Raw genomic sequence first — 27,485 nt, forward strand, 5'->3', positions numbered from 1 at the left:
TTCTTGTATAGTTTGTTCTTATAAAAACGCGTATCATCCAACGCGTGTAAATAGCGACATTTGATTATCTTCTTTACTGTCTAATATTTTCGAATATATAGCTTTCCTTGGAGTATAGATGAAAATAAACCTTTTGAAAAATTTTACCAAGAAATTATAATGCATGCAGTTGCCTTAGGGGTGGTAGTTATTAGGCAAAAATAGGTGATGGGTATGCGAGTACGGCAAGGGTCAGTTCTTTTACCTTCCCCAAGTTTCTCTTAGGGTTAAACAAGCAAAAAAAAGTCAAAATAGTCTCTCAAGAGTCGGGATTTCCCTCTGTTTGCTCGATCTTTTGATTTTGAAAACCATGAAAAGTAAAAAAGATCTTTATATATGAAAATAGGAAATTTCTCGAAAATTATTCCTCTACTACTAAGGGTAATTATTTCTACAAAGATTTAGTACGTTGGTTTTCGTCGAGGTCCATTCAAATTCAACAAAAAACCCACAAATTCAACATTCGTACATGGAGGGTACGGTATGTGCCACCCTTAAGGGTAACTTTTTTGGACTTCCAAAGTCCCGCTAAGAGTCGGAAAAATCACTTCAACAAAATCATCTCAACAAAATTTCAACTTTTTACCCCCTGAAAGATTGAAATTTGGTCAAAATTGGTCAAATTTGTCCCGCTCAGGCGGGTCGTAAAATTCTCAAAATTTTCCTTTGTTTTCTCCTTTTTAGTCCCGGTAAGAGTCCAAAGCTCGAAAGTCGGGTGGCACCCCCTCCCCCCGTCAGCTAGCAACAGTAGTAGTACCCCCCCCTCGGGTGCCCGCCACCCTAAGGAGCGGTGGCAAGTCTATTCAAAACCACACCCGAAAATAAAAACAGTCTAACTTAATATGGGATGGAAGCCGTGCCACCGCTACATTCCAAGAAGCCGATATATTCCGAGTAAACCGAATAGGGGAAAATTCTACGAATCGGGGATATTAGAAAAATCAGTCGGGTCTTGCTTTTTTACCGCGCTTTCATTCTCAGTAAACTGAATCTAAACCCGACTGAAAGTAAAAATTAAAGCAGAAAGTGCAGGGAGGGGTTGATTGCTGAGGGGCAAAGAGTTGAAGCCCTCTAGCATCACTCTATCCAGACACACCGATAATATATCAGTCAAACGATCAGAGGTAATTTTTAATTGTTTTACTTGTGTAAATGTTTTCAAAAAATGTATTATAGCAGTTCAGTTTTATAGCTAGTGGAAGTGGAAGTAGGTAGTTCAATTTCAGACTAGACTGGCTGTTTTTTCTTATATAGTTGATGTTGGTGCATTTTTGGTGGTTGTTGCTAAAAAGTGAAAGTGCTCTTTATACTATGTGATTTGAGCGTAGCTTGTATTTCAAGTAATTGCATAGCTGTCAACTTCGCCTCACAAAAATGCGGGAGAGCTCCAAGTCGAAAAAATTTTCCCTGATAATCCAATTTTTCAAAATCGGAAAATCGGAAATCGGGGAAATTTTCTGGTAAAATCCGATTTTATTGGAAATTTTTTTTGGGAAATTGGGGAATTTTTTGTTCCGATCTTTCAAAATCCAGAAATTTCGCCGTTTGGTTTTTCCAAAATCGGAAAATTTTTGGAAATGCGGGAGATGCGGGAGAAAATCCCAAAAATGCGGGAGATTTGGCAGAATTTTCTTCACGCGGGAGAAATCGTTGACATGCGGGAGTCTCCCGCTCAATGCGGGAGAGTTGACAGCTATGTAATTGGGATAACAATTTTATTTTCTACAGTGGTTACTTTAACCAATGTTACCTCGACCTCAACCCTGACCCTTGAAAAAGGCCGACCCTCGACCAAAATACAATAAAAAGCTGCCCTTGGGTAAAAAAATGCTTTAGTGACTTTTATAAGAATTTGTTTGGATGAATATTCTGTAAACTGATTATTATGAATACTTTAAGAATAGTCGTCGGTGGGGGGGGGAGGAGGGTGAGATCCATTTTTAACAAGCCCCCCCCCCTGGGCACCATATTTATTGACCAACATGTATAATCAGCCTCTCGTATCCATTTTAGGCTTAACTTATGTTTTACGTTGACGCAAGAGAGATTATATTATCTTCCAGTTCCACTCACAGTAAAACATCAAAAAGCAGATGATAGTGACCCGCCAGCCGGGGGGGACGACGAGGCGTTGACATATTTTTATAAAAAGTTTCCCACCCTGCTTGTCTGCTCAATTTTTAGTATATTAGGATATGTCAATCTCATTTTAAAATACTGCAAAAAACTGTTTTTTTTACGCAGGGTTGGCTTTTTATTGTATTTTGGTCGTGGGTCAGCTTTTTTCCAAGGGTCGAGGGTCGGCCTTTTTCAAGGGTCAGGGTCGAGGTCAAGGTCGAGGTCAGGTTAATAGAGATTGCCCACTGAGGGTGCTACTTAGTTTCCGCCCTATTTTGCGCCCACGATAGAATGGTCCAAACACGGGAGTATTCCAAATGATAAACTATGTCGTTCTGTAAGTGTTTATTTTCTGAGAGATGCAAATAGTATATTGAATATTATTAACTTATTTATATAAGTATTTTTGAGCGCATATTTAAATATATGGTTAATTAAAAAACAAATGATAACAGTCTGTTTATTCCTCAAACCCCCGGGAAAAGTTTTTTTGCCAACTTAGCTATTTTACAAATCTCGGAAAAGAACTCCCATAGGAATTCCGATACCTAACCCGATTGGTTAATTTCGGAACGGCTTCAAGAAAGTCATAATGGCAGATAATTTTAAAAGTTTCTGAGGAAATGTGTGTAATTTATTGATGTTGATGGCTTGTTGATTCTTTAAAAAAAAAGACAACAGGTATAGCTTTTTCTAATCCTGGAATATCGAGGTACCAGCTACACTGAAAGGGCGCGCTATCAGTGAAAGTTATTGTGACATTTTATGACAGAAAGTATGATTGATAAACTTGGTGGAGTTATCAAAACAAATTTGTTGTCAAAGAGATTTAACAGTAAGTGAAAATACAGGCCAATCAACAAGTCCCATGTTGCGTACACTCGTCCCAAGTTGGAGCAGTTGATGGTAGCTAAGGTTTAATACACAACTTTTTGTATTGTTTGCGGTAATCTCAGGGAGTAATGCAAAAACATGACATGCAAAAAAAAGGCTTTTCTTTCTTTCTTAAAATGAAAATTGGATTAGTACATCAGCTTCAACACTGAAATCTGTCAAAAATCCCATATTGAAAGCTTTTTTCCTCTAACAGCACTAAATAGTTTTAAAGCCAGTTTACACAATTAATAGCAAAACCAGGGGTTTTCGATCTTGTGGCGGAAATATCTCAGGATTGGATGGTCCGATTGACTTGAAATTTTCAACACAGAGCTTCCCCTCATGGAAAGGTGTGATCTGAGTGAAACAGATTTTTCAAAAAATGTTTTGTTGATCTTATGATTAGGGGACCGTCCATATATATTTGACAACGCATAACGTCAAATTGACGTTATCCTCTAAACCCCCACCCCCACAGATAACGTCAAGCACTGTATACCAAAAGTTGTCGCCATTTTTTCATCAAAGTTTCCCTGTCGCAAAGTTTGTACTTTGTTGTACCCGTGCGTGTATATGTTCTCTTATGAATCTGAAAATTTTTCACCTGCGGCGCAATATTTTCATAAAAAGTGTGAAAAATATTTTATCTTTTAAACTTAGAACTGAACGCAATTTACATTGGAAAAACCTTTTTTACTGGATCAATTTTGTGTCTAGGGTCAAAAGTCCTGGGGGCTAACAAAAAATTCATAAATCTTTGGGGGGACCTAATTTTTGCCTCTGACTTAAACCCAGGCTGACACTAAGATTTCATGTGGTGACATCATTATTTATATATATAGTTTAAAAGTCATTTTGTCAATATTTTGGGTCCCTTTCGATGATGATTTTTCCTTGAAATCTTTTAGGATGTATGATGAAATGGCAAAAAAAATTTTTGGAAATCCATTTTGGACAACTTTTTCTGGTAATTTAATCTATTTGAAGACTTTCTGTGACAAGAATTAGCTCAAAATCCTCAAAATTGACCGTTTGCCCCAGGGTTTTGTAAAATCAATATTTTCGAAAATTTGTGAAATACAATGTTTTTGCCTGAAAAAAAAATGTTAAAACCTGCTGTCTTGGTGCTATAGCCCTGAAATTGGGTCCTTGGAAAAAAGTAGGATTGAAATGTAACAATAATATAGCTAGCTCTATCACACATGAAAATTAAAAGAATTAGGTTTTTAGGCCAAAAATGCGAAAAACAGGGTTTTGCCTAAAAAAAACCCTAAAACCTGTTGTGTTGGTGCTACAGCCCTCAAATTGGGCCCAAAATGTTCCTTGGAAAAAAGTAGGATTGAAATATAACAATGATATAGCTCTATCATATATGAAAATTATAAACTAATAGGTTTTTAGGTCAAAATTGAACAAAAAATGCGAAAAACGGGGTTTTGCCTGAAAAAAATCTAAAACCTACTGTGTTGGTACCACAGCCCTCAAATTGGACCTAAAATGTTCCTTGGAAAAAAGTAGGATTAGAATGTAACAATGATATAGCTCTATCATATTTATCAGAATTACAAAAACATGCTTTTAGGCCAAAAAATGACTGAAACGCGAAAAAAACAGAGTTTTCCCTGGTAAAAATACTTATAACCTTTTTTCTTGGTGCTAGAACCCTCAATTTGGTAATTTTTTTCAGTAGTAGTTATCAAGATACAAACCTAAAATTTGGGCTGAATGTATTTTACTAAATCCTCTTTTATGTGCTAAAATGGTGCAGCGTCAGCGAGTTATATTTAACTTAAGGAAAAGCAACTTTGCACTACAAAATGCCAGTGTTGGGTACTGCAGAATGCCAGTTATTTTGACTGAATTCTTGAAAAATCTATCGCTTAAAAATAAATTTTGATTATTTTTTTGTGTTTCCCTATTTTTCTAAGTTGCTTAAAGTATGAAAAGTTATTTTAGTCATAGCCAAAACCAAGTCATGGTAATAGTCAGGTTGCTGGACCACTTTTTTAGAAATCTTAGTGCGAAAAATCTAAAACCTTTTGGAACTTGTTATATAACATCAAAGGATTCGGAACAGTTTTACTGACCATTTTCTATCCACCTCCTTTACTCGTTTCCAGGCCTTTTTAAGATTTTGTGATGTCATCAGGGCGGTCAAGCTAAGGTGAAATTTGAACCTCCACAAATATGGTCATATTATACATCGTTGGATTGGAAATTTGATGTAGATTTCAAAAAAGGTTTATCTCATAGGGTAAAAATCAAGTGAAAAGTAGTTATTAATGCAGAAAGCGTCCAATATGACGGCATAGTTAATTTTTGCTTACAAAATCACAGAATGATTATTCGATTTCTTCAATAGCTTAGACCTACAATTAAGGTCATAATATATTGAGAATTTTGGTTATTTTAACGTTTTTCAAGATTTAAAGTTCTAGCGAGAAAGTCGATTTTTGGCTATCTTTTTAATTTAATCAAATATTTCAATTTGGGAGGGGTTGGCAGACTTCCAGGCTATATTCTGAGTCTTATTGGACTATTTTTGAACTTTTGGATCCTCAGATCCTAAGGTCCTAAGTCTTAAGTCTCATGTTAAAACTCAGAGTTAAAACTCTACCCTTCCAACCTACTTCAGAGCACTTACAAATCGATTATGGTTCAAAAACTTCCCGGTGGATTTCCCTTTTTTCTCAAATATTATGACCTTGATTGTAGACGTTATACTTGGAAGTCAAGAGTATTATTATTATTATTATTATTAATTTATTTGTCAACACAGGTCAGGTTCTATATACAAAACTATATATACAAGCTATATACAATTCTATATATATTGGCAGTAAAAACTGATGTGGACCTGCAGGCTAAGAAACAAAAAAGTAAAACCGCTGCAAAGGCGAAATGTGTTTTATGCAAAATAAGACTAAGGCTAGGTTAATTAAAGTGTGTCTGAGAAATTAATGAAGAGGATTTAGAATATGTAAATCTTATGTGTTACAAATAAATAATTTAAAATATGTATATTATGTTATGTTTTTATAAATATATAAAATATAAAAATAATAAATATGTTTTCGGTTATGATATATGATATAACTTTAGTAATAAATGAAGTCTTCGTGAAGAAGAGCGTTTATTTATGGTACGGCAATTTAGCTGATTAATCAAAGGGAAGGAATTTTCACTAAAAAGCCCTTTTCTTTTTATTTTGTTATCAGTTATCATTCCTTCCATTTGGGCTTAGATACTTTATCAAGACTTTCTCAGCCCGGGGGAGCATTCAAGGAAAACGACATACCGTAAGTGCGGCCCTTAAGGGTTCCTTTTCCAAGCTTTCTTTTCAAGTGCATTGTAAGGGTCGAAAAAAAATCACTCTCTAATTCAAATTCAGACCTTTTTTTACCTTAAAATGGTAAAAAAATGTTCAAGAAATTGTCCCGCAAGGGTCGATGTGTCGCCCAAATTTTCTCTGTATTGTAAGGGTCAGGATTCGAAGCCCTAATTTTGGGCCGCTCGTACAGTCGTTTTTTGAAACGAATGGCCCCTGGGACTATCAGGGTATTTACGGACGCGACCGGTCCTCTGACCTTAGAAACGCTAAACTTTTGCAAAAAAGTCACCCTTAGAGAGATTCTTTTGACACTCATGGCTTTCGTATCCTTAAAAGGACCCAAAATGGGAGAAATCCCAACCCTTCGAGAGAATATTTTGATTTTTCGTAACCCCTAAAAACCCCTGAAAAAGTGATATATACAGATCATCGGACTTCGATAAATCAGTAAAAAAGTGACCCTTTGAGAGACGATTTTTCTCGGGGGGGGGGGGCAAATGGAGGGTATGGGTGCGTGCCTTGGACTTGCAAACTCCCATTAATGGTTGCAAGAATCACAAACTCAAATTTTAGCCCCACTATGGGTCGGGAAAATGGGAAAATTTCAACTTCTTGCCTCTAAAATGATCAAAATTTGGTCAATTTTTCCCCTCCCTTTAAGTCCCGCTAAGGGTCCGAGGGTCAAAAGTCAGGTGGCACACCCCCGTCGCCTTGCAACCCTAGAACACCCCAGATGTGTTCTTATCTTCTAGGATACCACATGCCATGATTCTAAAAGCCTGAATTGTTTTTGTTAAATAATGAGTTTTGGGGACAAATTTACTTTGATCGGGTTAAAGTGCGATGACTGCTAGATTTTTGGTTCAGTATTTGTTTGACTTTGTCCGAAAAATTTCGATTATTGGATTACAAAATTTGGTCTACGAACAACTTTTTGCCTGCATACACTTTTTTTTCCCATGAACTTTTGCCGCGTTACTAACAAAGGACACGTCAATTTTAATTTGATTACCTTATCGGCCAAAACTTAGTTGGCCTTAATTATTAGTCGGCCCTAAAATTTTAGTCACCTCGTCAAAATTTAGTCACTTAGGGCCGTCCCTTTTTGTATGTTCATAATTATGCTATAAGGGTTGTCCCCCCCTCAAAAGAAGGGTCGTAAAAACAGCTAAATCCAATTTCTTGACTCTTGAAAGCCTAATCCCAATAATAAGCTTCCCAAAATTTAAGAAAAGTCGGGTTTAAGGGCTCAACCTTAAAGTCGGAACTTTGGATTTTTATAAGCACATGGTTGATTATAAAAAATGTGTCTCCTCTTCGGCGATTCATATTTCGTTTTATATGTTTTTTTTGACTCGTTGTCAGACAAAATTGTTGTCTGAAAAATTGTTGTCAGAATACTGACGCATTCGTCAAATCAAACATCGGGCATTTTTACTGTCGGACTAGAAAGTGTCGGACTACTGACGACCTCCCATCAGAATATATCAATACGAAAAAAGCTCAATCGATATTAGATAGCTATTCTTCTGCAGCTATTAGGGTTGACTTTGTTACCCGCTTTGTTGTTTATAAAAAAAAGTTCAAAGCTTGAGCTACCATTTCGCATTCGAAAAGTTGTATGTATTGCTACACATTCGTATCTAGTTTTAATGTTTACATTCTATTCCATTACAAAAGCAAAGAGGGAAGACAATATGGCTTCAGAAAGTTCACTGACAGCACTTTAGAGTATTTGGTGTAAAACTTTTATCTGTAACTTTGGATAAAGGTAGAATTAGAATGTCCAGTAAAGGGAAATGATTTAAGTAAAGTATGAAGAATAAAATGTGCATCAAATTAGATTCTTCGCTAAACTTGAAATTTTTGAGGTCCAGCAACCTGACTATAAGTTTAAAGCTGTTTAAATGTCTGTAAATGTATATACTATCAGATTATCAACATAATATATATACTATGAATTATATGTTACATGTGCGTTACAGATTTCCGGTCTGTAGTATGTTTAACCAGTGACCTGTGACCTACGTTTTGAACTAACCGATTTTAGACTGATTTTTAAAAACATTTATTTTGTCAAAATTTATGTTTGCATTTTTTAATGATGTAATCCTTTTGTAGCTGTTTGTAGCAAGAAAGTGTGAGCATGCTGATTCGGGGCTGATTCAAATCAATGAAATGACATCCAAAGACAATCCTTTTAACAAGGTAGACCAGGCCAAATTTTAGAAAGGCAGGGCAGCGTCCAATAGAGACCAAAAAGGGCACTTTTTCTGCTGTTTTTCATAAGAAAGGCTGTTTTTACAATTATTTTTCATAATTAAAAGGCATTATAATGGTTTGGATGCATCCTGTTTTCATGGACCAACCAAATGAGAAAATCATGGTCAAACTTTGAAATATTTATAGTTTAGAAGCATATTTTTATAAGAACATTTTCAAACATTCTTCATTTTTTTTATCTCACATTTTATTGGATGACATGATTCTTCAGTCAAAGTCTTCCTTAACCATTATTAAAGATTTGCTTGTTAAACAAGTTTCATATCAACCCATGGTTGCAGTCTTGAGATGTTTGTATGACAAACATTTTCTTTTGTCTTTTTTATAGATTTCTTTTGTCTGTGTCTGATAAAAACTTATTTTTATCAGATAAAAACTCAACTACTTCCACTAACTGTTATGGTGTTATTGAATATAAAACAAGTATTAGGTACTATAATCAACATAGCAATTGAATTATATGTTAGGATAGGTGTGCGGTTACCAAAAAGGATTCTTAGTCACAATACCATTTCGCCTCCAAAAATTAGGATCAGAAACATTTTTTTTTTAGATTATTTGCTATTATTATTTTGTTAAGAAATTAACAAAAAAAAACGATTATATATCCAGACTATACAGGATTATAAATATACCTAATTTTTCAAGAGGGCTTTTTAAATCGATTTACCTGAAGAAGTCAAATGTCAAATGGAACAATAAGGTCCAAGAATTGAAAAAACTTTGAAAAAAGTTGATGAAAAAGAAAATTTGTAATTTCCCTAACTGAACAAATTTCTTTCAGTTTAAAAGAAAAATAAACTTTACTGGTGATGAGAAAATGACAGTCCATCCAGAACCTCAATTAGTTGTTCCTGAGCCATCAGAATTGTTACTTGGGGACAGCACGTTGGTGTTGAGTACAAATAGTAGCTGTGAGCCTCCTCCACTACCACCTCGTGACTATGGACCAAATCTACCTGTGGAAAACTTTGATGTGTCAACTGGACCAGCAGATATAAGAAAAGATGAACAAGGTTTGATAGGAATGACATTTTGATGCTTCTTTTCATGATGACATTGAAAAGTTTTCAACTAACCTTTTTTGTCATTTGAGATCTCAAGTCTTTTGACATTCAAAATTTTATTATCGTCAGCTATTCAATAAGAAGTAAAACCCTAATTTAGATGTTTACTTTTTAACAAATCGATACAGTGCAGTTTGCTTATCTGCAGTCTATTATCTTAAGATTTTTTATTTTATAAATGAATGTTTGTTTGCTAATGTTTTTCTTTGATTTCCAGTTGACGATGGAGTACCTGGTTGTGTTGGTCTGTATAACATCGGAAACACATGCTTCATGAATTCTGCACTGCAATGTCTTCTGGCTTCACCCACCCTCAAAGATGTGTTCCAGAGAGATTATTCAAACACACCAATTGCTGCATCTTTCTTGGTAAATTTGATTTTCTAAATTGCCTTATTATGTAATCCCAACTGGTGTACTTGTTGAAAATTTTCTAGACTATGAGAGCTTTAGCATAAAAAGGTTTTTATTGATAAATGATGATATAATTGATTTAAAATTCATAGCAACCATTGCTGGAAAGGCTGCAAGAATTGCATAAGAAGATCAACAGTGGCAAGTACTCCATACTCCTCCCAAAGGAAATGCACACTGCTGTATCAAACCTTCATCCTCTTTTTGGAGACTTTAAACAGGTTCCTCTTTACTTTGTTTTATGATTCGTGAAACGAACTAAAATTGTCGTTTTCTTTGTAGAAATTTGTTTTATAATTACTACGGGAAAAGCTTCATTGAGCTGTGAACAATCTGGAACAATTATCTATACTTTAAATAAGGTATTGTAATAGTTCCTGGTCAATTTCTTGTGTTTAAGTGTTCTGACGAGTCTTTCCCTCTTGTTGAGATTGCAACGATGCAACACCGAATGTCAGGGCCTCACAAAAAAGTCTATTTCCCTTTTACTCTGTAGCACGATTCTCAAGAGTTCATTTCATTTGTACTCAACATCATACACGACTTTTTGAATCTGTCTCAAGAAACCCTTCCTGCATCACGAAGACAAAGTGATGATTTTTCGGACAACATCACAGGGGAAGTGTCCAAACGTCTGAAAATGGATTCTGCTTCTTCCTCTCCTTCAATGGATGTTGATTGTGAAGAAGAATCATTAACTAAAGCTGAACTAGCTTGGCGGTAATTTTTTTTCGCATAAATAGAGGATTTGTTTTTCTGAGCTAGCTTCTGACAAATTATGGTTTCTTTAGTTTGGTCTTCTTTTTTTTCTACTAGATGCCTATTTTTTGCTATTCTCAACTTTTGTAGTTTTGATTACCGATCCTCTCTTAACATGTGACCACAAAACACCTGCCAAATAAAAGCTGCATAAGCAAGGATTGAAATCAATTTTGATTAGTCTCCTAACCTTTCCTTCAATACTGCATGAAGTCGGAAGTGGTTTAAAAATAGAACAATTGTGTATTTTGAATACACTTAATATTTTAGTGTATTGAATATAGTGTTTATTTGCCCCTTGAAATTATGAAATCTTATTGGTTGAAAAGTACATCACGTGGCTTTCTGTGGCAAAGAATGTTGTTTAAATTGATTGGAAGTAATAATGTGTTTTTAAATTTACATTTTTCTTTGTTCTTGATTATTAGAGTATACTTGAAAACCAATAGAACGGCAATCAGTGACAGATTCCAAGGGCAATACCAGAGCGTGGTGAGTAAGTTTGTTTTCTAGAATGTTGCTTGAGCCTTCATTACTTTGTCGGCCATCATAGCTTTTCGAAACGTTTGGTGTTTTCTTAGTTTTTGCTTTCCTCTATCTTTTGAGCGTGTTAGCTTCAGGAAAGGCCTAAAGCTATTATTAGATTTCTGATAAAACGTGTTCAAGGGGAAATAATGAAACTCCATATTCAAAATCTAAGAAAAAATGGCATGAATAAACTTTTGAGAATCGCTTTCGTTCTTTCGCACTTTAGATGACTTGTCAGAAGTGTGGGTTTGTTTCGACGACGTTCGAACCGTTCATGATGCTGTCATTATCTATACCTCACGCCATGGAAAAACAAATAGGTATTGTTCATATGGAAAATGTATTTCTATTCTCTAATGGGCTTTTCCAGAAAAGATTTTTACCCCCACTGTTGAGGATATTGATTTTTCGAAGTATCGGACCCCCGCATATCCTACTTTATTAGTAAAGACATCATATCCACTCTTAGAAATATGCTCAACCCCCTGGATATCCTCTCTTATAAAGATGCTTACACCTTTGATATCATAATTTTTACTTAAAAAGACACTTTACTCCCTGGACATCCACTTTTGAACAAAAATCGTTAACCCCTGGATATCCAATATCCTCAACAGGGTGGGCACGGACTATTTCTGGAAAAGCCCAGTTTGAATTACTTTAAGGAAACCTGGAAGAATTTATCAGTCTCAAACTCAAAGAAACTCAAGTATAACATGACAATTGCCTTGGACTTATTCTGTTAAAATGCTTTTATTGGATGAGTTTTAATGGTCTCCTAAGAAAAATTGAAGGATTGTAGTAGCACTTTTGTGCACGGTTCTAAGTCTCTACTTAGAAGAGAGAGAGGGCTCTTTTAGAAAAACGTGCTGCGATTTATCTAATGTTTTAGATAAAAATTCAGATTAAATGAAATATAAGAACATCAGAAGCTGAGCCTACATGTTCTTATGAGAGAATTTTTGGCTTTCTTCTAGTTGTGACATGGGTACCTTCCCCTAAGATGTTCGTTACTCCTGGTTTGCCGCGTGTCAAAAGGTATGTGGTTAGTTTATTTGTACTTTTTATCCATGATTTGATTAATGATTCTATCGTCAATCCTATATCATGGTCATCTACCAATTTTTACAACACTTATCATTTATAATAGGAGAGAGAAAAGAACTTTGCTTTATACTCCTTTTGTTTCATTTACATAACTCGAACGATCAGGGGGAAAGGGGTGTATTTCACGTACCAATAAAATTCATTTACGATTACCCAAACACTATTGGACGGTAAAGCGGCTCGTTAACCCAAGGTTGTTCATGACCTTTGCCCCGTCCAGATTTACACAATCTGGTTGCTGTACTGAGATCACCATACTAGCTCTTATACTTATCTCCATCTTGTTTTCATTAATTCAAGGTACTTGGTGACAGTTAGAAAGAGTGGTCTTGTACAAGATTTGAGGACCAAATTTTTCGAAATGTTGAAAACAGAGGAAGATGTCGATATTAATCCATCAACGATCGTTTTTGCAGAGGTCAAGAACAATGCCAATGTCAAAATAGTCGTAAGAGGAGTTTTTTATTTATATGCTGTTATTCAATCGTACTGTTCTTATTATGATGTTGATGTGAAGCTCGACAGCCTTGATGGATTTCTCGTTTTCGGCTGCCTGTCCAAGCAGATCCTTTTTATTGCGCACACGACATTAAACTAAAACTTAAAACCACAGATAGTTTGTCTGATCAATAAATTTGAAAAAATCCTGAGTTCCAAAACAAGCCCCTATTTAATGCAACGATTGAAGACGGTCTCTAGAAGTTATTTCATTCCAATAAGGCTTCTTAGAAGGAGACCACGGAAGGGCTTTACTTGAAATTTCTTTTCTTCGTTCTTAGGACAACAAAACACAGATCCAGTACCTTTCGAAATCATGCACAGTGTACGCCATGGAGCCCATCAACAATGACACCTCTCTGTTCGCTGACAATGAAACGAACGAATGTCATGATACTTCCATGAAATCAACAGGTATATACAAAAGTTTGTATCTTATAGTGTGTACAGTTGATTTCAAAAGCAAAACTTCAATTTTCGAAAAGTACAATCAGTGCCATAACATATTCGGATGTGCTGGAGTTTTTTACAACGTCGGCAAAAGTTTTCTTTCTGTGTATTTTACCGAACCAGTTCGCGCGCACATGGATCTCCTGCGAACTTGCTTGAGCGAGAAGACAGAAATAACCACATGGTCGAAATCCAGAAATTAAAGATCCAATAGTACTGAATTAAAATTCAATTTTGATCTCTTAAATAATTTTCTTTCATAAAATAGAGAAGTCAACAATATTTAAATACAAATTTATGTCATTTAAAAGTCCTTTTTTTATTATTTGCTGAAGATCAAAGAAAAACAAAATATATAAGTCGGTCAGTATTTTGTTCATTAATGTTGCGATGGAAAACGTGTTGATATCAACAATAAAATTTTTAATTTACCTACCTTGTAAAAACTCCAGCTTGACCCAAGACATATCCTTGACATATTGGCAATTTTGGCTATTTTACCATTTTTCGAAAATTGAAGTTCGAGCGAGAATGTCAATTTTGGGCCTTCAACTTGATTTCATCGAATATTTCAATCTGGGAGGGATTTATTGGTTTCTAGGCTATATTTCAAGCCCTACCGGACCATTTTTGAACTTTTGGATCCTCAGATCCTTAGGTCTAGTCTAGCATTAAAACTCAGAGTTAAAACTCTACCCTTCCAACCTAATTTAGAGTGCTTCCAAATTGTTTGTGGTTATAAAATTTCGTGGAGAATTTCCCTTTTGTGCCAAGTATTTTGGAACTGATTGTAGCACAAAACCTGAATTGTCTGCAAAGCTTTTATATAACCCAATTTATTTATTTTTCTTTAACATTTATCTTCGAAATTCAGTATTGGCCAGAAAATCGGGCCTGTATAATTATATCATCTTTTTTTAAATTCTCTTTTATAATTAGACTTTGGTTGATACATCTTTAGATTGAAATTCTCTCCTGACAAGGTTTTAGATAGTCTACACAATAGACAGCTCCAGGCTTTTAGGCCTTACTCTTGGTCTATAGGCACTGCATGGCCTACTAAAAATACGGCCATATATGTCACATTTTTTTCAAAAAATTAAGAGGCCTAATATTTGTTGCTTTATTACTATTATTATTATAATCTTGGTCATATTTGCTGGAAAGACACAGGGTTTTGGCTTGTTTTTGGTCAGCCGAAGCTGAGCATTCAAATAGGTAAAATTTTCCACCATAAGACGGCAAAAAAAAAATCCGATTTTCCGATCTCACTTTGATTTCTAAACTTTCTTCCGATCGGGTTAACATTTTGGGTACTTTTAGCGTGCGTTGTTTTTACTGATCATGATGTAGTGTTTCAAGATGGCGGCTCAATTAGATGTGATAAGTCAGTACAGTGTTGTACCAAAGTATTTCCAGTGTAAATCTGTTGCAAGCTTCAATTTCTGTCATTTATTTTTTTAACTCGGCAAATCAAACACAGGATTTTCATCAAGGGGATTCTTTTTCTACATCTTTTGAAGGTTTAAATGTTAAAGCTGTTTGCTCAAGTTTTTGTTTATGTTGAATTTTCTGATACCTTGATATTGCTGCTTTTTAATAGTTTTTGCAATAAAAACATATTTTTGTTGTTTGCCTCTAGGGGGATTGATGGTGTTATAATGTTATTGGAATTTGATAAAGTTTACAAAAGTACAGCTACTGTATAAATTTGATAAAGACCGGATGCAATCGTGCTTTTTTGGACTTGGACGTGTAATTGTGATAAGGCGAATCGCAAAAAATTGTTTGGTTCCTGTCATTTCTACTTTAAAAAGTGGGAGTCGTCATATTTTTCTGTTAAGAAGCAGCTACATCTTGTTGAAAGGGAATCCGTGTGGACTGATCCGAATTTTAAAATTGAGAAACCGTGGATAAACTGGTGTTTTCGGTTTACTCTCCATTAGCATGCGGCTCTCTACTTCGATTTGAAAACTTGTAAACACAGAGCGTGCAGAGGTTGACAGTGGAAATCCAGCAAAGCAACGGAAAAGCTTTCCGACTACTCTCCAACTCTACCTGCTGACTGTAAATCAGGGTCGGTCAGATGACGGGAACCAAATGAAATGATGACATCACATATTGGACTTGCAAAATTATGACAAATGGTCTTTGGAATTTGATCAATTATATTAATATTGATATATACAGTTCTTGTTGAAGTTGATCAAACTATTTTTCACGCAGTTCCGGACGCAGATTGTGCTTTTCTAACCTTTTCTAACCTTGGCGCACGTTTTGACTGAATCATGGAATGGAATGAATGGCGATAACAGTTTATACATGTCATACATATCTCTTATCAGACTTGCAGAAAGTGGACTGCAGAAAGTTATGAAAAATGGTTTCTAGAATTTAATGAATTATATATACCCTCAAGTTACACAACATGCACACTCTCGTCACAACTTGCACAGTCATAACAAACAGATCCATCTGGTCTTCATTTAACATTGTTTTAAAGTTTAAAAAACACTGCCAGTGCTTGGCACAGAAGAGAGGACTCCCAGTTGAAATTAATTGCTACTCCGCTGCACTGTTGAATTTATTTATTATGGTCGTGTGTTTATTCCGCCAAGGCGGTAAAGCGATCGCCCAAATTCATAGACCAATCAAAAGGGAGTTTAAAGCAAAATGGGGGAAAAATGAGCTTCCCTGCATAGTTAGGAATTTTAAGTTTTGCTTTCGATTATCATTTGCGACCAGCAAAGTCTTCAAGATGGTAGTGTGCATGCTGTGTAACTTGACGGTACTAAACTACAAAATTTATTTACGAATACTGGATGTAAATTATGTTTTTCTGACCTTGCCAAATTTTGGCTTTGACTGAATAGCAGTCAAGTCTACCAAAATACAGTTCCTGTTGAAATGTTATAAAATATATGAACTACGTTTTGCAAAGATTTTGATGCAAATTGTGTTTTTCTGGAGTTTGCGCTTTGTGACTTAAAGTTTGTAGCTTGTTAGAAGTGTTATTGGAGTTTTATCAAGTAAAACAAAAAGTACAGTTTCTATATATTTGATGGATCCGGTTCTGACGTTTTGGCAATTTTCTAATTTATTTCTAGATAACACTTTGGTCAGATATGGATATTGTCTACATCAAACAGAAAAATTGTATCATAATTGACTGGAATGAAATTAACAAAAAGTTTAATTACACTATGTTTCTCTTTTATTTTATAGTAATGAACTATAGCTTAATTGTTTGATGTCGTAGAAACAGTGCTACAATGCTAAAAAGAAGTATACTTTGATCTTCTTGTGGGGGGGGGGGTTGGAGGAGCTCTCAGGCTTGTTTTAAATAATTTTAAATCAAGTTATCAAATGTTTCACATTTTGTACATTATTCAACATTTTTAGTCTTCAGTACATCTCTTACATCTGTTAACCCACTTATTAAAGCTATCTAGTTAAGCTCTATTGGCTGACCTTCCAGCCTCGGCTGGTTTATTCAAGCTTGTAAACCATATTTCTTTTATATTTTGATTTTTCTTCTTCTTTTATAATACACAAAGCAAAATACAGTAAACAAAATATCCAACAAACAATACAGAATAATATAAATACCGGAGAATGAAAATATTATGTTTAAAAACGAGAGTGTTCGCAGGTGTTCGAGAGGCTGTAAGACAAGTTATTGTGAGCTCTTTTAGCTTTAAAATGATGAATTATGAGTCTTCCATGATTATTTTTAACTGGCTGTTGGGAGCCAAAGTCAAACCCAAATTAAAATCAAAAGTGGAACAATAATATCACATTGAACCATACTACATTAAAAGGAAGACATCACTCTTTGGCACAGATCCTGCAGACTCCTAAAATATTTCAAACACTTTTTCTCTGGAAAAGCAAACCAGAACTACTACGGTTACTACTTCATAGCTTCACAGCCTCATTAGCATAAATTTCATACATGTAATCACTTCATATCATCCTCTAAGAAGTTAGCACCCTCTTTGATTTTTAAGCTTGAAATGCTAAAATTCTCTCCAAAGTAATATCATTTCACGCACCTAAAATTTACCACCGTTCATTTGACAATACTGAGAAATACGACGTTCGATTGGGTCACTTTTGAAAACGTACCAGGGGGGGGGGTCAACATTTATAATACCAACCCATAGCCCAAAAACCTGACTTTTGACCTTTTGAGCTAAGTTGACACCACCACCCCAAAATTGGTATCGATACCAACTTGAAAATCATAATTTTCAGAAAAAGGGGGGACCCACCCCCTTATTTTGGTATCGATACCAACTTGAAAATCATAATTTTCAGAAAAAAGGGGGACCCACCCCCTTAATTTGGTATCGATACCAACATGACTTTTTGAATTTGACAAAATATCATGGGACCCACCCCCTAATTTAGTACCAATACCAATCTGACAAATTTGAGTTTAAAACTGTTTAAAGGGAACCCACCCCCTCCCACACAAACAGGGTACTAAGAGAAACTTCAAAAAGACTCATTTTTGAAATACTCTTTCTTCAACACAACACAAAAAATGTCATATGCTAAAATAGAAAATGACTGAAAACTGACAATATAATAAAAGCAAACGATGAAGCTAGCAAAATCAATCTGAATCGATATTATCTGAATATAATTGATGTGCAAAAACTAGGAGAAGCTATTATTAGTACATAATTCTAGAACAGAATAGATTCACTCATTACCAAATGCTATCACAGAAAAAATGCTTTTGCTTCAGGTTTGATCAAAAATAAAACTTGAAAATATCAAAAAAGTCCAAAATAAACAAACTTCAAAGTCATTTAAACTTATTACTCATTTACAGTCATTATACTCAAAAGCTAAAACAAATCCAATTGAAACCTGTTTAGACTGATGTGTACCCCGGGGTATTTCTAGCTATAAGGGCAAAAATTAGGAAAGTTTTGCTGTCATTTTGATATGGATACCAACTTTCTGAATCATATTATTTAAAAAAAGGAGTACCCACCCCTATTTTGGTATCAATACCAACTGAGGATAACTCTTTTTTCTAAAAAAAGGGGGACCCACCCCCATCAATACCAACTTGACTTTTCAGACTTTTAAAGGAAAAAAAGACACCACCACCCGGCTATGGGTCTGGTATCTGGATGTTGACCCCCCCCCTGAACGTACTTTAAAAACCAAATTGTAGCCAACAATTACAACTGCACATTATTTACGATAGCAGCTCGTGATGGGCTAGTGGTTCAAGAGGTTTTGATCTCTCATAAGTCCACAAAGCAAAAACACGATTAGATATAGACAGAAATGGGAAATATTCATAAACTTAAGTTCCATTTACTCTGCAACAGGAATGTACCTAGCTTTTATCGTTCATTAGTACAATGTCGTTCGATCACTGGCACTACTACAAATTTAGTGACTCCATCTAACTACATTAAACATAGTAAATCCATATGAAAGCCAGAGAACGACAGTGTTTTCAAATCTGAAAAGTAAATTCTGATGGAGATTTGATTTGTTTAAAGTCAATCGAGTTAAAATATAATAATGACTCTGGATTTGAATTCCTTGTTAAATGGTCTTCTGGTGAGTTTCGTTTGATGGAGGCTTTACAAGGGGCTTACAAGTTATTGTTTGTAGTTGGTACACCGATTTTCAAGCTCAGTCAAGCTCCTTAGAATGTTTTGTTGGAACAACAGGGTCTAAATGACCTAAATCCCAGTTGAGTGAAGCCCTTTTTGCGATTTTGTGTCAAACATTTATACTTAGAATAATGTGTGTTCACATAAAACTGTATGTTTTATTGGAGTCCAGTGAGCACGATTGGGCGAATCCATTTGTTATTCATCAGTTCCTCTTTACGTTTGCTCAAAGAAAAATGAAATGTAGATATGTAGATATCTTTTACCAGTAGGCTCGTGGCTTGTGGCCTACAAGAATACCCAGTCTTGCATTTCGTTGTGCTCTACATTTGGTAACCATAAATCGTTCATATAATCATATAATTGACCTTCTGAAATGAAAAAGTCAGTTAGTATATCTATAATCCATGAAATCTGATGAAATAACAAATAACTATTTGAAAAAAATATCACATCTAATTTCTTTCTACACACTACACTCCACACATCTCACACAACAAACTACGATAACCTCTTGTGCACACACTCGCACACAATACTCGGTTTTTCTTTCCTATTGTTTTATTGTAAAGTACCTGTCTGTTTATTTACTTTGTATGTAATGAATTTTTAATGAAGTTATTTCTTTAATAAATCTTTTATAACAATAGAAAATCTATAACAGTCAATCAATAGGTAATATAATTAAAGAGAAAATATAAATAGTTTTCAAGTCTACAGTGCCATTCGATAGTAAAATTATTTAGGCCTCTTAATTTTTTGAAAAAAATGTGACATATATGGCCGTATTTTTAGTAGGCCATGGGCACTGCTATAGGCGGCCACTAGTAAAATCTCACCGGGAATTGTTTATTAATAGGTTTAAACATAATAAATAACTTTCACAAAAGATGTTTATCAATAGAGATTTTAAATAAAAGAATGTTTAAAACACAGCTGGTTGGCTTAGGTTTTGAAACTCTCTATTGTTTCATTAATACCTCAGTGCGCATGCGATGTATCCGGAGAATTTCAATATTCAAAACAAGAGCAGTGCTCATATCCCGAAGAGTATGAGTTTTACGCTCGAAACGAAGGAAGATATGACGTAGCCTAGGTTTTAGAATGATACCTGATCCCTTTGAACAGCTCCTAAAGATATAGAGGCTTTTCTGTAAATAATATGAAAAAGGTGAATGGTATTGTATTCAATAGGTGATGAAGACGACGGGATTGCAACTTGGCATACATGCAATATTTGTCTTGAAGAGAAATTCGAAGAGGACTTGATGGTCCATCGAAGTTGTAACGGAACACTGTGTGGTGAATGTCTGCAAAGTACAATCACACACAGTCAGAGCACGTCTGGCGATTTTCCATGTCCGGTAATTATTTTATATTACTATTCTCATAACACAGACGTTTCTATTTTCATTATAGGGGTTACAGGCTATTGTAGATCTAAAAGAAATTAAAGAAGTTAATTTTTCTTGTATGGCATGAAATTTTGAATATTAGATCTACTCAACTCGCGTTTTCTTTAATCAAACGAGATACTCAACAATAGACAGAAAATAATCAGCCATATAATGCGCACCAATTTAAACCATTCTAGAATTCGGGGTTGCGCTAATTCCAGAAAATACAGCTCTTTTAGTGGACGGATATTCCCGGCATCGAAAAGACCTTCTTATTTTCTTTGGCCTTCCTTTATAGTCTTGTCAACGTTTTATTGACTCCAAAGAAGGATACGAACCAATGCGTAAGAAACCCAGGAGGTCGGAACCTTCAGAGATGAACAACGACCCTTTATCACTCAAAACTATTGCTACCATGCCAACCGACGACCCTGAACAACAGCAAACATGGCGGAAATGCAGTATTTGTTTAAACGAAACTTTCAATGAGGAGCTACGGATACACGCAACCTGTGGAGGGTTGATTTGTCAAGCGTGTCTTGTTATCATGACTGAATACCATGAAAACCAAAATTTCCAATGTCCTGTAAGCCATTTTGTTTACGAAATTTAGAATATCCATGCCGTCTTTTGTTTCAATTTTATATCAGCGACTCAGTGAGAACCCTTTTGGCCAGTTAGGAACTTAAGAAGTTGCGAACAAGGGGAGGGAAATCCAGTTGATTCGAGAGGTTTCCATTCCAAACTCTATTAAGTGTCTACAACTCAAATATCAAGTATCGATTCACAAAATTTGATATCATGATCAGTAGGAATGAGAGCTTAGTGTAATTTATGAAAACGATTTGGTATATCTTTTCAGTGATCCCGCATTTGAATGTTCTGTGGCTTCTGCAAAGAAATGTGTTTATTTCAGACCCTTTGAATGTTATTCTAAACAATATCTTTTATTTTCTTAGACATGCTCAGTATTAATTAACGGTCAGGACTATACACGAATTTCAGAGAATGAAGAAGATACGCGGCCACGTTCTAGGTGAGAATTACGCAAATAATTGACCAATTAACCCTAATGTTTTATATCCTGAATACTCTTAGTTGTTATTGTAGTTGTACATTTTCTAAAACATGTTTCCCATTTTGCCAATAGGAAAGTGATAGTTCCCGTTTTATTTCGATACAAACAAACACTTGATGAAAAAGCTGACAAGATTAAGGTAAACTTTTCCGTCAACAGATAAGTCCTTTCGTTAACCCAGATGGCCTGGTCACAATATTTTTATAGCTGGTTACGATTTCGTATTTTTCCAGCTAAACATGAAGCTGTTGTATTGGTTAGGGACGCAAGAAACAAGTTTTCGGCCGATAGAGCAGCCTCATTTAACTTTATACAGAAGCCTAGCACAGTTGGTTCCTTAACTTTTTCTCCTTCCTCTTTTCGATCTGTTCTTTCTTTAGACACAGACCTCAATTTTTGTAGACATCACGATTTTGCTTTTCTCCTCTAGTTTACGTTATTTGGCTCACCGCACATTTGTTGTTTGAAGTCTGAACTTTCAACGCAACACGTAGAGGAGGTGTCGTCAACGTTGCTGCAGAAATATAATATTCAACAAAAGAGCGATATTTTCATTACCGACTCCTCGGTAGGTCGTTTATTACACAAAATCGTCACGTATTTAATTTTCTTCATTTTGTCGACTGATTTTGCAAAAAAATTTGAAAATTAACCTTGATACTAATAAGCTTTTTTACAAACTTTCAAAAATCCTCTATTAAAAACAGGAGTTGTCAATATGAACTAAATTTTCTTTAAACATGTAGCACAATGGCTAATCTATCACCCTCTCTCTCTTATTTCATCTTTAGGGTACGTCTTGTGGTTTTTGTGAATATACGTCCGGATGTACGGGATGCCGGATCAACGAGATAACGGACATGAAACTCAAACCGGGTTGTTGTTTATCCATCACTTTTTACGAGGAAGATAGATCCGTACTGAACACAGTGAGTGTCCCTCCCTTTGTCATCCAGATTTCAGAGCTACTACAACAGTGAGGTCTCTATAACTTGAACACTTGATGTAATTCTTTACTTTCACGAGTCAAAAAATAGCTACTCAATTTTTTGAAAATTTTGCGTGTATTCGTGTATGAGCCTAAACAACGAGCTGTAAACAGCAATTTTCAGCCTACTGTTTCTTGTTCAAAAGTATAATTTCTAGTATCGATTTTCTCTTCTTTCCTATCGTTTTCTCCTGACTATATAATCGATGAGCCTTGCAAACTTTCAAACTTGACATTAGTTTCATGCAAGCTTTCACAGTTTTCAATCTCCTTTTTTTATGCAGTTGAATTATTGTAAAGAGGACGAAACAATGAAACTACTTCGTGATTCTGATGTCATTTCCCTGACAGAATGTATGCAAACTTTCGCTCAAATGTAAGTAAAGTCTTCATTGAAGGTTTGTGTGTCAAGGAATGCTTGGAGGGGGAGTTGGAGGGGTGTTTCTAAAGTCTATTTTCTACTTTCATATTAAAACAACACAATCTAACGGCTCTTCTTTCAAAAATACATTTAAAACATAGAAATGATTTCGTATCAGGACTTGTATTAAGTAATCTTCCATCGTTAAATGAGAATCCTACCCTAGGATCAAAGCACTGAAGCCATCGGTACAAAAATGGAAATTGCAGGCTTTTAATGCAACCAACCTGTGTTTTTCAGTTTTCAATGACTAATCTAACAACTACTTATTTTCGTATTCTCATAGAGAAACATTAACAGAAGACAACCCTTGGTTTTGTCCGGCATGTCAATCCAACCAAGTGTCCGAAAAAGAAATGAGGGTCACTCGGTGGCCTGGCACACTCATCATTCATTTAAAAAGGTAGAATTTGTTGTTGTGTATAATCAATAAAGACCACCTTCCTCGCTTTTTTAACATACTTTCTTTAGGTTTTAACTTAATATGAAGACACGAGGGTTAAAATCGAGCTTCCCTTTTTTAATGAAAAGGAAGGAAGGAGAGAAAGTCTATTGTGTGTAAGTTGAAAAACTCGGTTGCGGTTTTGGTATTGATTATGATCAGAGAGTTACCACTGTATAATAAATAGCTTTTGATCTTTTGTAATCGCTTTCTTTCCTAAACTTCAGTCTTGTAGTAATGATTGTACACGCTTTTTCGGTTGTTTCAGATTTCACTTTGAAGAATCTCAAGGTACCAAGATTTCATGTCCGATAGATTTCCCTTTGTCCGATCTACGCGTCGACCTGCTATCCTGTCCGGAGGCGTTGAAAGTAAATTGTTGCCCGGTGTACGATTTATATGGCGTCGTCAATCACATGGGATGTAAGTTCATTTCAATAGAGAGATCTCATTGCCATTTGATGAGAAAAAGTGGCTGAAGAAAACCTTTGAATGGACCTTATCGGAGTTTTTCATTTTTCTAAAAAAGCGATGCATTGTGGGATTGTTTCGAGCGTATTACAATAGAACTCCCTCGAGGAATTCCTAAGAGATTTCTATTGTAATACGCTCGAAACAATCCCGCAGTGCATCGCTTTTTTAGAAAAATCAAAAACTCCGATAAGGTCTATTCAAAGGTTTTCTTCAGCCACTTTTTCTCATCAAATGGCAATGAGATTTCTCGTCGTTAGATATGTTACTATAGGAACTATTCCAGAATTAATTATTATTCAAGATATTTTTAATGATAATGCTTTCTTTCTTTCTTCTAATTAATTTGATGCTCCTCACGCCTAAGTCAAGTTCTTGAGTAATTTTCATCAAATAAAACAAAGGATTTAGAAAGATAAGTTCAAAGAAATTTAACAGACGTAGAGGAAAAAAAGGAAGAAAGGACAATATAACAAAGGAAAATATATTTTAAACGATAAACTTTTAACTGCCTCATTTCTTGTTCCCTGTCGAAGCCAGTCTGAAATAAGACGATTGACACTGATTTTCTTTAGTCATTTCTTTTCGGTTTGTAATTAAGGTGGGGGTTCTGATAAACTGTATTTTATACCCTCACAGCATTGTTCGGTGGTCATTACACAGCGTTCGCCAAACAGAGAGAAGAATGGTATAATTTCAACGACGAAACTTTCAAAAAGGTGAGCCATCATCATTCGGTGCAAATGTTTGTATTACTGTTGGGAGTTTCTAAACGTCGACCAGAAATGACGACCGGCGACCACGACCAGCGACCAGACAAATTTGAGTTATCAAGTTTTTTTCCCTTTCTCCAACGTAGAGTGTCTCTCCTAATCATTTGAAAATTATATCATATTGAAGAGTAAGCTCACCCCTGTCTCATCTATTTAAAGCCACGTGCCAAATACGTAAAACAACCATTTCGACGTTCTTGGAGCTTGATTATGGTGTCAATTCCTATCCTTTTATATTATCAGCCTCAAAATAATTAGTGGCACAAAATATTTTGAAAACGGTTTGAGAAGCTTTGTATTTCATCATCAGATTGTTATTTCTGTTGAAATTAGTCATTTTGTCAGCATAAAGACAATAGAATAATTGATTAGATTCATATCTCTAAAACTGGCCTTCCCAATTTTTTCCTACTGACAAGTTCTATCTATTCATACTAAAGGCATCTCATTCAGCATAATTAAAATATTTGGTGTAACAAAGCTTACAAACATCATACTTAATGACCCTGTCAATATTTTTGTCAAATAGTGTCACTTTGTCAAGAAAATGACTGGTTACTTAAAAGGTCACTTTTTAGTATTCTGAGGACTTGATTTAAACATTCTCTACGGTGGAGAGAGCAGATAAACTCGATAATCCAAATTTATCTGGTCGCCGGTCGTGGTCGCCATTTCTGGTCGACGTTTAGAAACTCCCATTACTCCCATCTTAAAGTTCTGAAACAATAAATCAAAGTTTCTTTCTTTTAATTTGAACAAGCTCTGATATCATCGAGCACTCTCGGCAGATAAGAAGAAAATAGACTTGCGAAACTCCCATTACTGTTGTTTGTTGGTTTGAAATAAAGTGGTTACTTTGATTTGATGCTGAAGCCAATTGTCAAGTATTTGGTTTTATGCTTAAGTCAATTGTCAAGTACAGCTGACTCTCTCTAAATCGATCTTTAAGGGACCGTGAGTTTTCTTCGAATACGAGATTCGAATTACGGAGATAGATTTATAAGATTTTCCAGCTGAGCAGACCAGCTCGAATTTTAAAGAGATTCGAATAATAGAGGTTCGAATTAGAGAGAGTTTACTATATGTTGAGATTCCGCTAGTGGGGAGATCAAGGGAATATGACAAATTGACGGACATTTCTTTCAACAACATTTAGATGCACCCAACGGAGGATGTGGATTATCAAAAAGAAGGATACGTTCTCTTCTACCAAATGAAAGGTAAGGGAGCCAATGTTTTAAAAAATTTCATATTGTTTCCTCCTCTGCTTTTCTACCCCTCTTTAAAAGAAACGAACAATTTTCCTTGTTGGATTAGTTAAATTTTGGCGACTAAAGTTTTAGAAATTATAGGTAGTAATATGTTTTTGTACATATATCTCAAGGATTTTTGCTTCTAGTATTTATTCCAAATTTCTTTTTTCAGACTCGTGATGAATAAGAGTTGAAATGTAATGGGGATATTGGAATGAATTTAAATGAAAAACGAAAACATGTTCTAGTCCACGATCGGGACACACATAAGGCGAGTTGTTGCTCAACAACATACATTCGCTGGACATTTGAATATAGCATCATTTTGATGGTTGAAATTCTCTTGGTAGAGTTTTGATTGAACACTGTTTTGTTAGCTTCCATCTTTTTGTTGCACTCTTCTGGGTTTTCTTTGTAAACCAGTTCTGTCTTCTGGAAGTTCAATGTACAAACACCAAACCTGGTGGAAAAGACTGACGCAACCCAATAAAAATTTTCATGGATGCACGGTTTACCTTCTGTATTGCTCATATTTTGATGACGTCAGCATTTTTTATAAGAACTCCATGAAAGTCCATACGTCAATTGGTTCCAAAGTTATTAGAGCTTGCATTTTTCAAAAAAAATCAAACCTTTTACCTATAGAATTTGAGTCACTTTTTTTAATGCTGACGTCATCCGTTTTGTGCCAACAAATTTTGGAAATGTATAAAAGTTAGGAAAACTTGTGAAATCAAGGCAATAGCTCTAATTTTAAAATGTAACGACGAAATCTTTATCAATCTATCTGCACGCTTTTTACACGCTCGCACTGCGGAGATCAGCTCCCTTACGGTTATATCCGTATAATGGTAAGTGGAAAAAATTTAAAAGACCGTAGACTTCATGTAATGACAATAGGAAAATAAGTATTTTGTATTTCAATTTTTTATGTTCATTTTATATATTTTTACTTTTAGGTAAATGTTCTTCTAATTATTATTAAGTAGCTGTAAAAAGAAAAGTTCTAGCTTTATAAGTAAATTCAAGATAAAATACAAACTTCTGTCATACTAAATGTTCTTCACTTTTTCCATTCCACGTGTTTTCCGTCTTCAAAAAATTCAACAAAATTCAGTCTAATTTGAAGAATTTAATAATGAATATAAGTGGTTTTCGAATTCACCATGAAAATCTTATTTTACGCAGTGCTTAAAGTAAGAAAATTCTGAAAAATTGTATCTGCTCATTGGAGGAAAAAATGGGTTCTGATCAAAATTTAATACTTCACTCTCACTAAGAATCAGTGAATAAAAATGGTTCAATTTTGCTGAAATACTGTACACTTGCTTCCGATGAATCCATGTCTGAACTCGCTGAACTACACATTTTTTGATAAGCTTGACCCAATAGACCTTCTCATAAATTACGTCATGAACATCACTTGCGTCGTATTCAAACAATTACCATGGTGATTATGTTCCTTGAGACATTAAATGATTTTTTTATGAATAGAAAGTAGTTTTAAAAAAAACTGTGGAGGTTCCTTATAAGAAACATTTTTT

The 27,485-nt window shown here is 35.0% G+C and overlaps 1 protein-coding gene across 1 annotated transcript; it reads left to right on the forward strand.

The window, feature by feature from the left end:
* The first annotated feature begins 1,082 nt into the window (after positions 1-1,082).
* LOC136801369 (ubiquitin carboxyl-terminal hydrolase 15-like) lies at positions 1,083-26,202 on the forward strand. The gene is made up of 22 exons (XM_067058011.1): positions 1,083-1,163; positions 9,432-9,663; positions 9,932-10,083; positions 10,221-10,349; positions 10,625-10,848; positions 11,316-11,379; positions 11,642-11,735; positions 12,393-12,453; positions 12,823-12,970; positions 13,302-13,434; positions 20,313-20,482; positions 20,814-21,101; positions 21,475-21,551; positions 21,666-21,732; positions 22,024-22,161; positions 22,385-22,522; positions 22,866-22,957; positions 23,289-23,405; positions 23,713-23,867; positions 24,555-24,634; positions 25,845-25,908; positions 26,114-26,202. The coding sequence occupies exons 2-22, from the start codon at positions 9,468-9,470 to the stop codon at positions 26,119-26,121; spliced, it is 2,595 nt and encodes an 864-aa protein (XP_066914112.1). The 5' UTR covers positions 1,083-1,163; positions 9,432-9,467; the 3' UTR covers positions 26,122-26,202.
* The last annotated feature ends 1,283 nt before the right edge of the window (positions 26,203-27,485 follow it).

Source organism: Clytia hemisphaerica, unplaced genomic scaffold, assembly GCF_902728285.1.
Source record: "Clytia hemisphaerica strain Z4C2 unplaced genomic scaffold, Clytia hemisphaerica genome assembly, whole genome shotgun sequence".
Taxonomy (NCBI): Eukaryota; Metazoa; Cnidaria; class Hydrozoa; order Leptothecata; family Clytiidae; genus Clytia; species Clytia hemisphaerica.

Excerpts from the sequence above, each read along its gene's own strand:
- LOC136801369 (XM_067058011.1), top strand. The coding sequence starts at position 9,468 with ATGACAGTCCATCCAGAACCTCAATTAGTTGTTCCTGAGCCATCAGAA. Across the intron at positions 21,552-21,665 it reads GATACGCGGCCACGTTCTAG|GAAAGTGATAGTTCCCGTTT; the intron begins GTGAGAATTACG and ends TTTTGCCAATAG. Across the intron at positions 22,523-22,865 it reads ATAGATCCGTACTGAACACA|TTGAATTATTGTAAAGAGGA; the intron begins GTGAGTGTCCCT and ends TTTTTTATGCAG.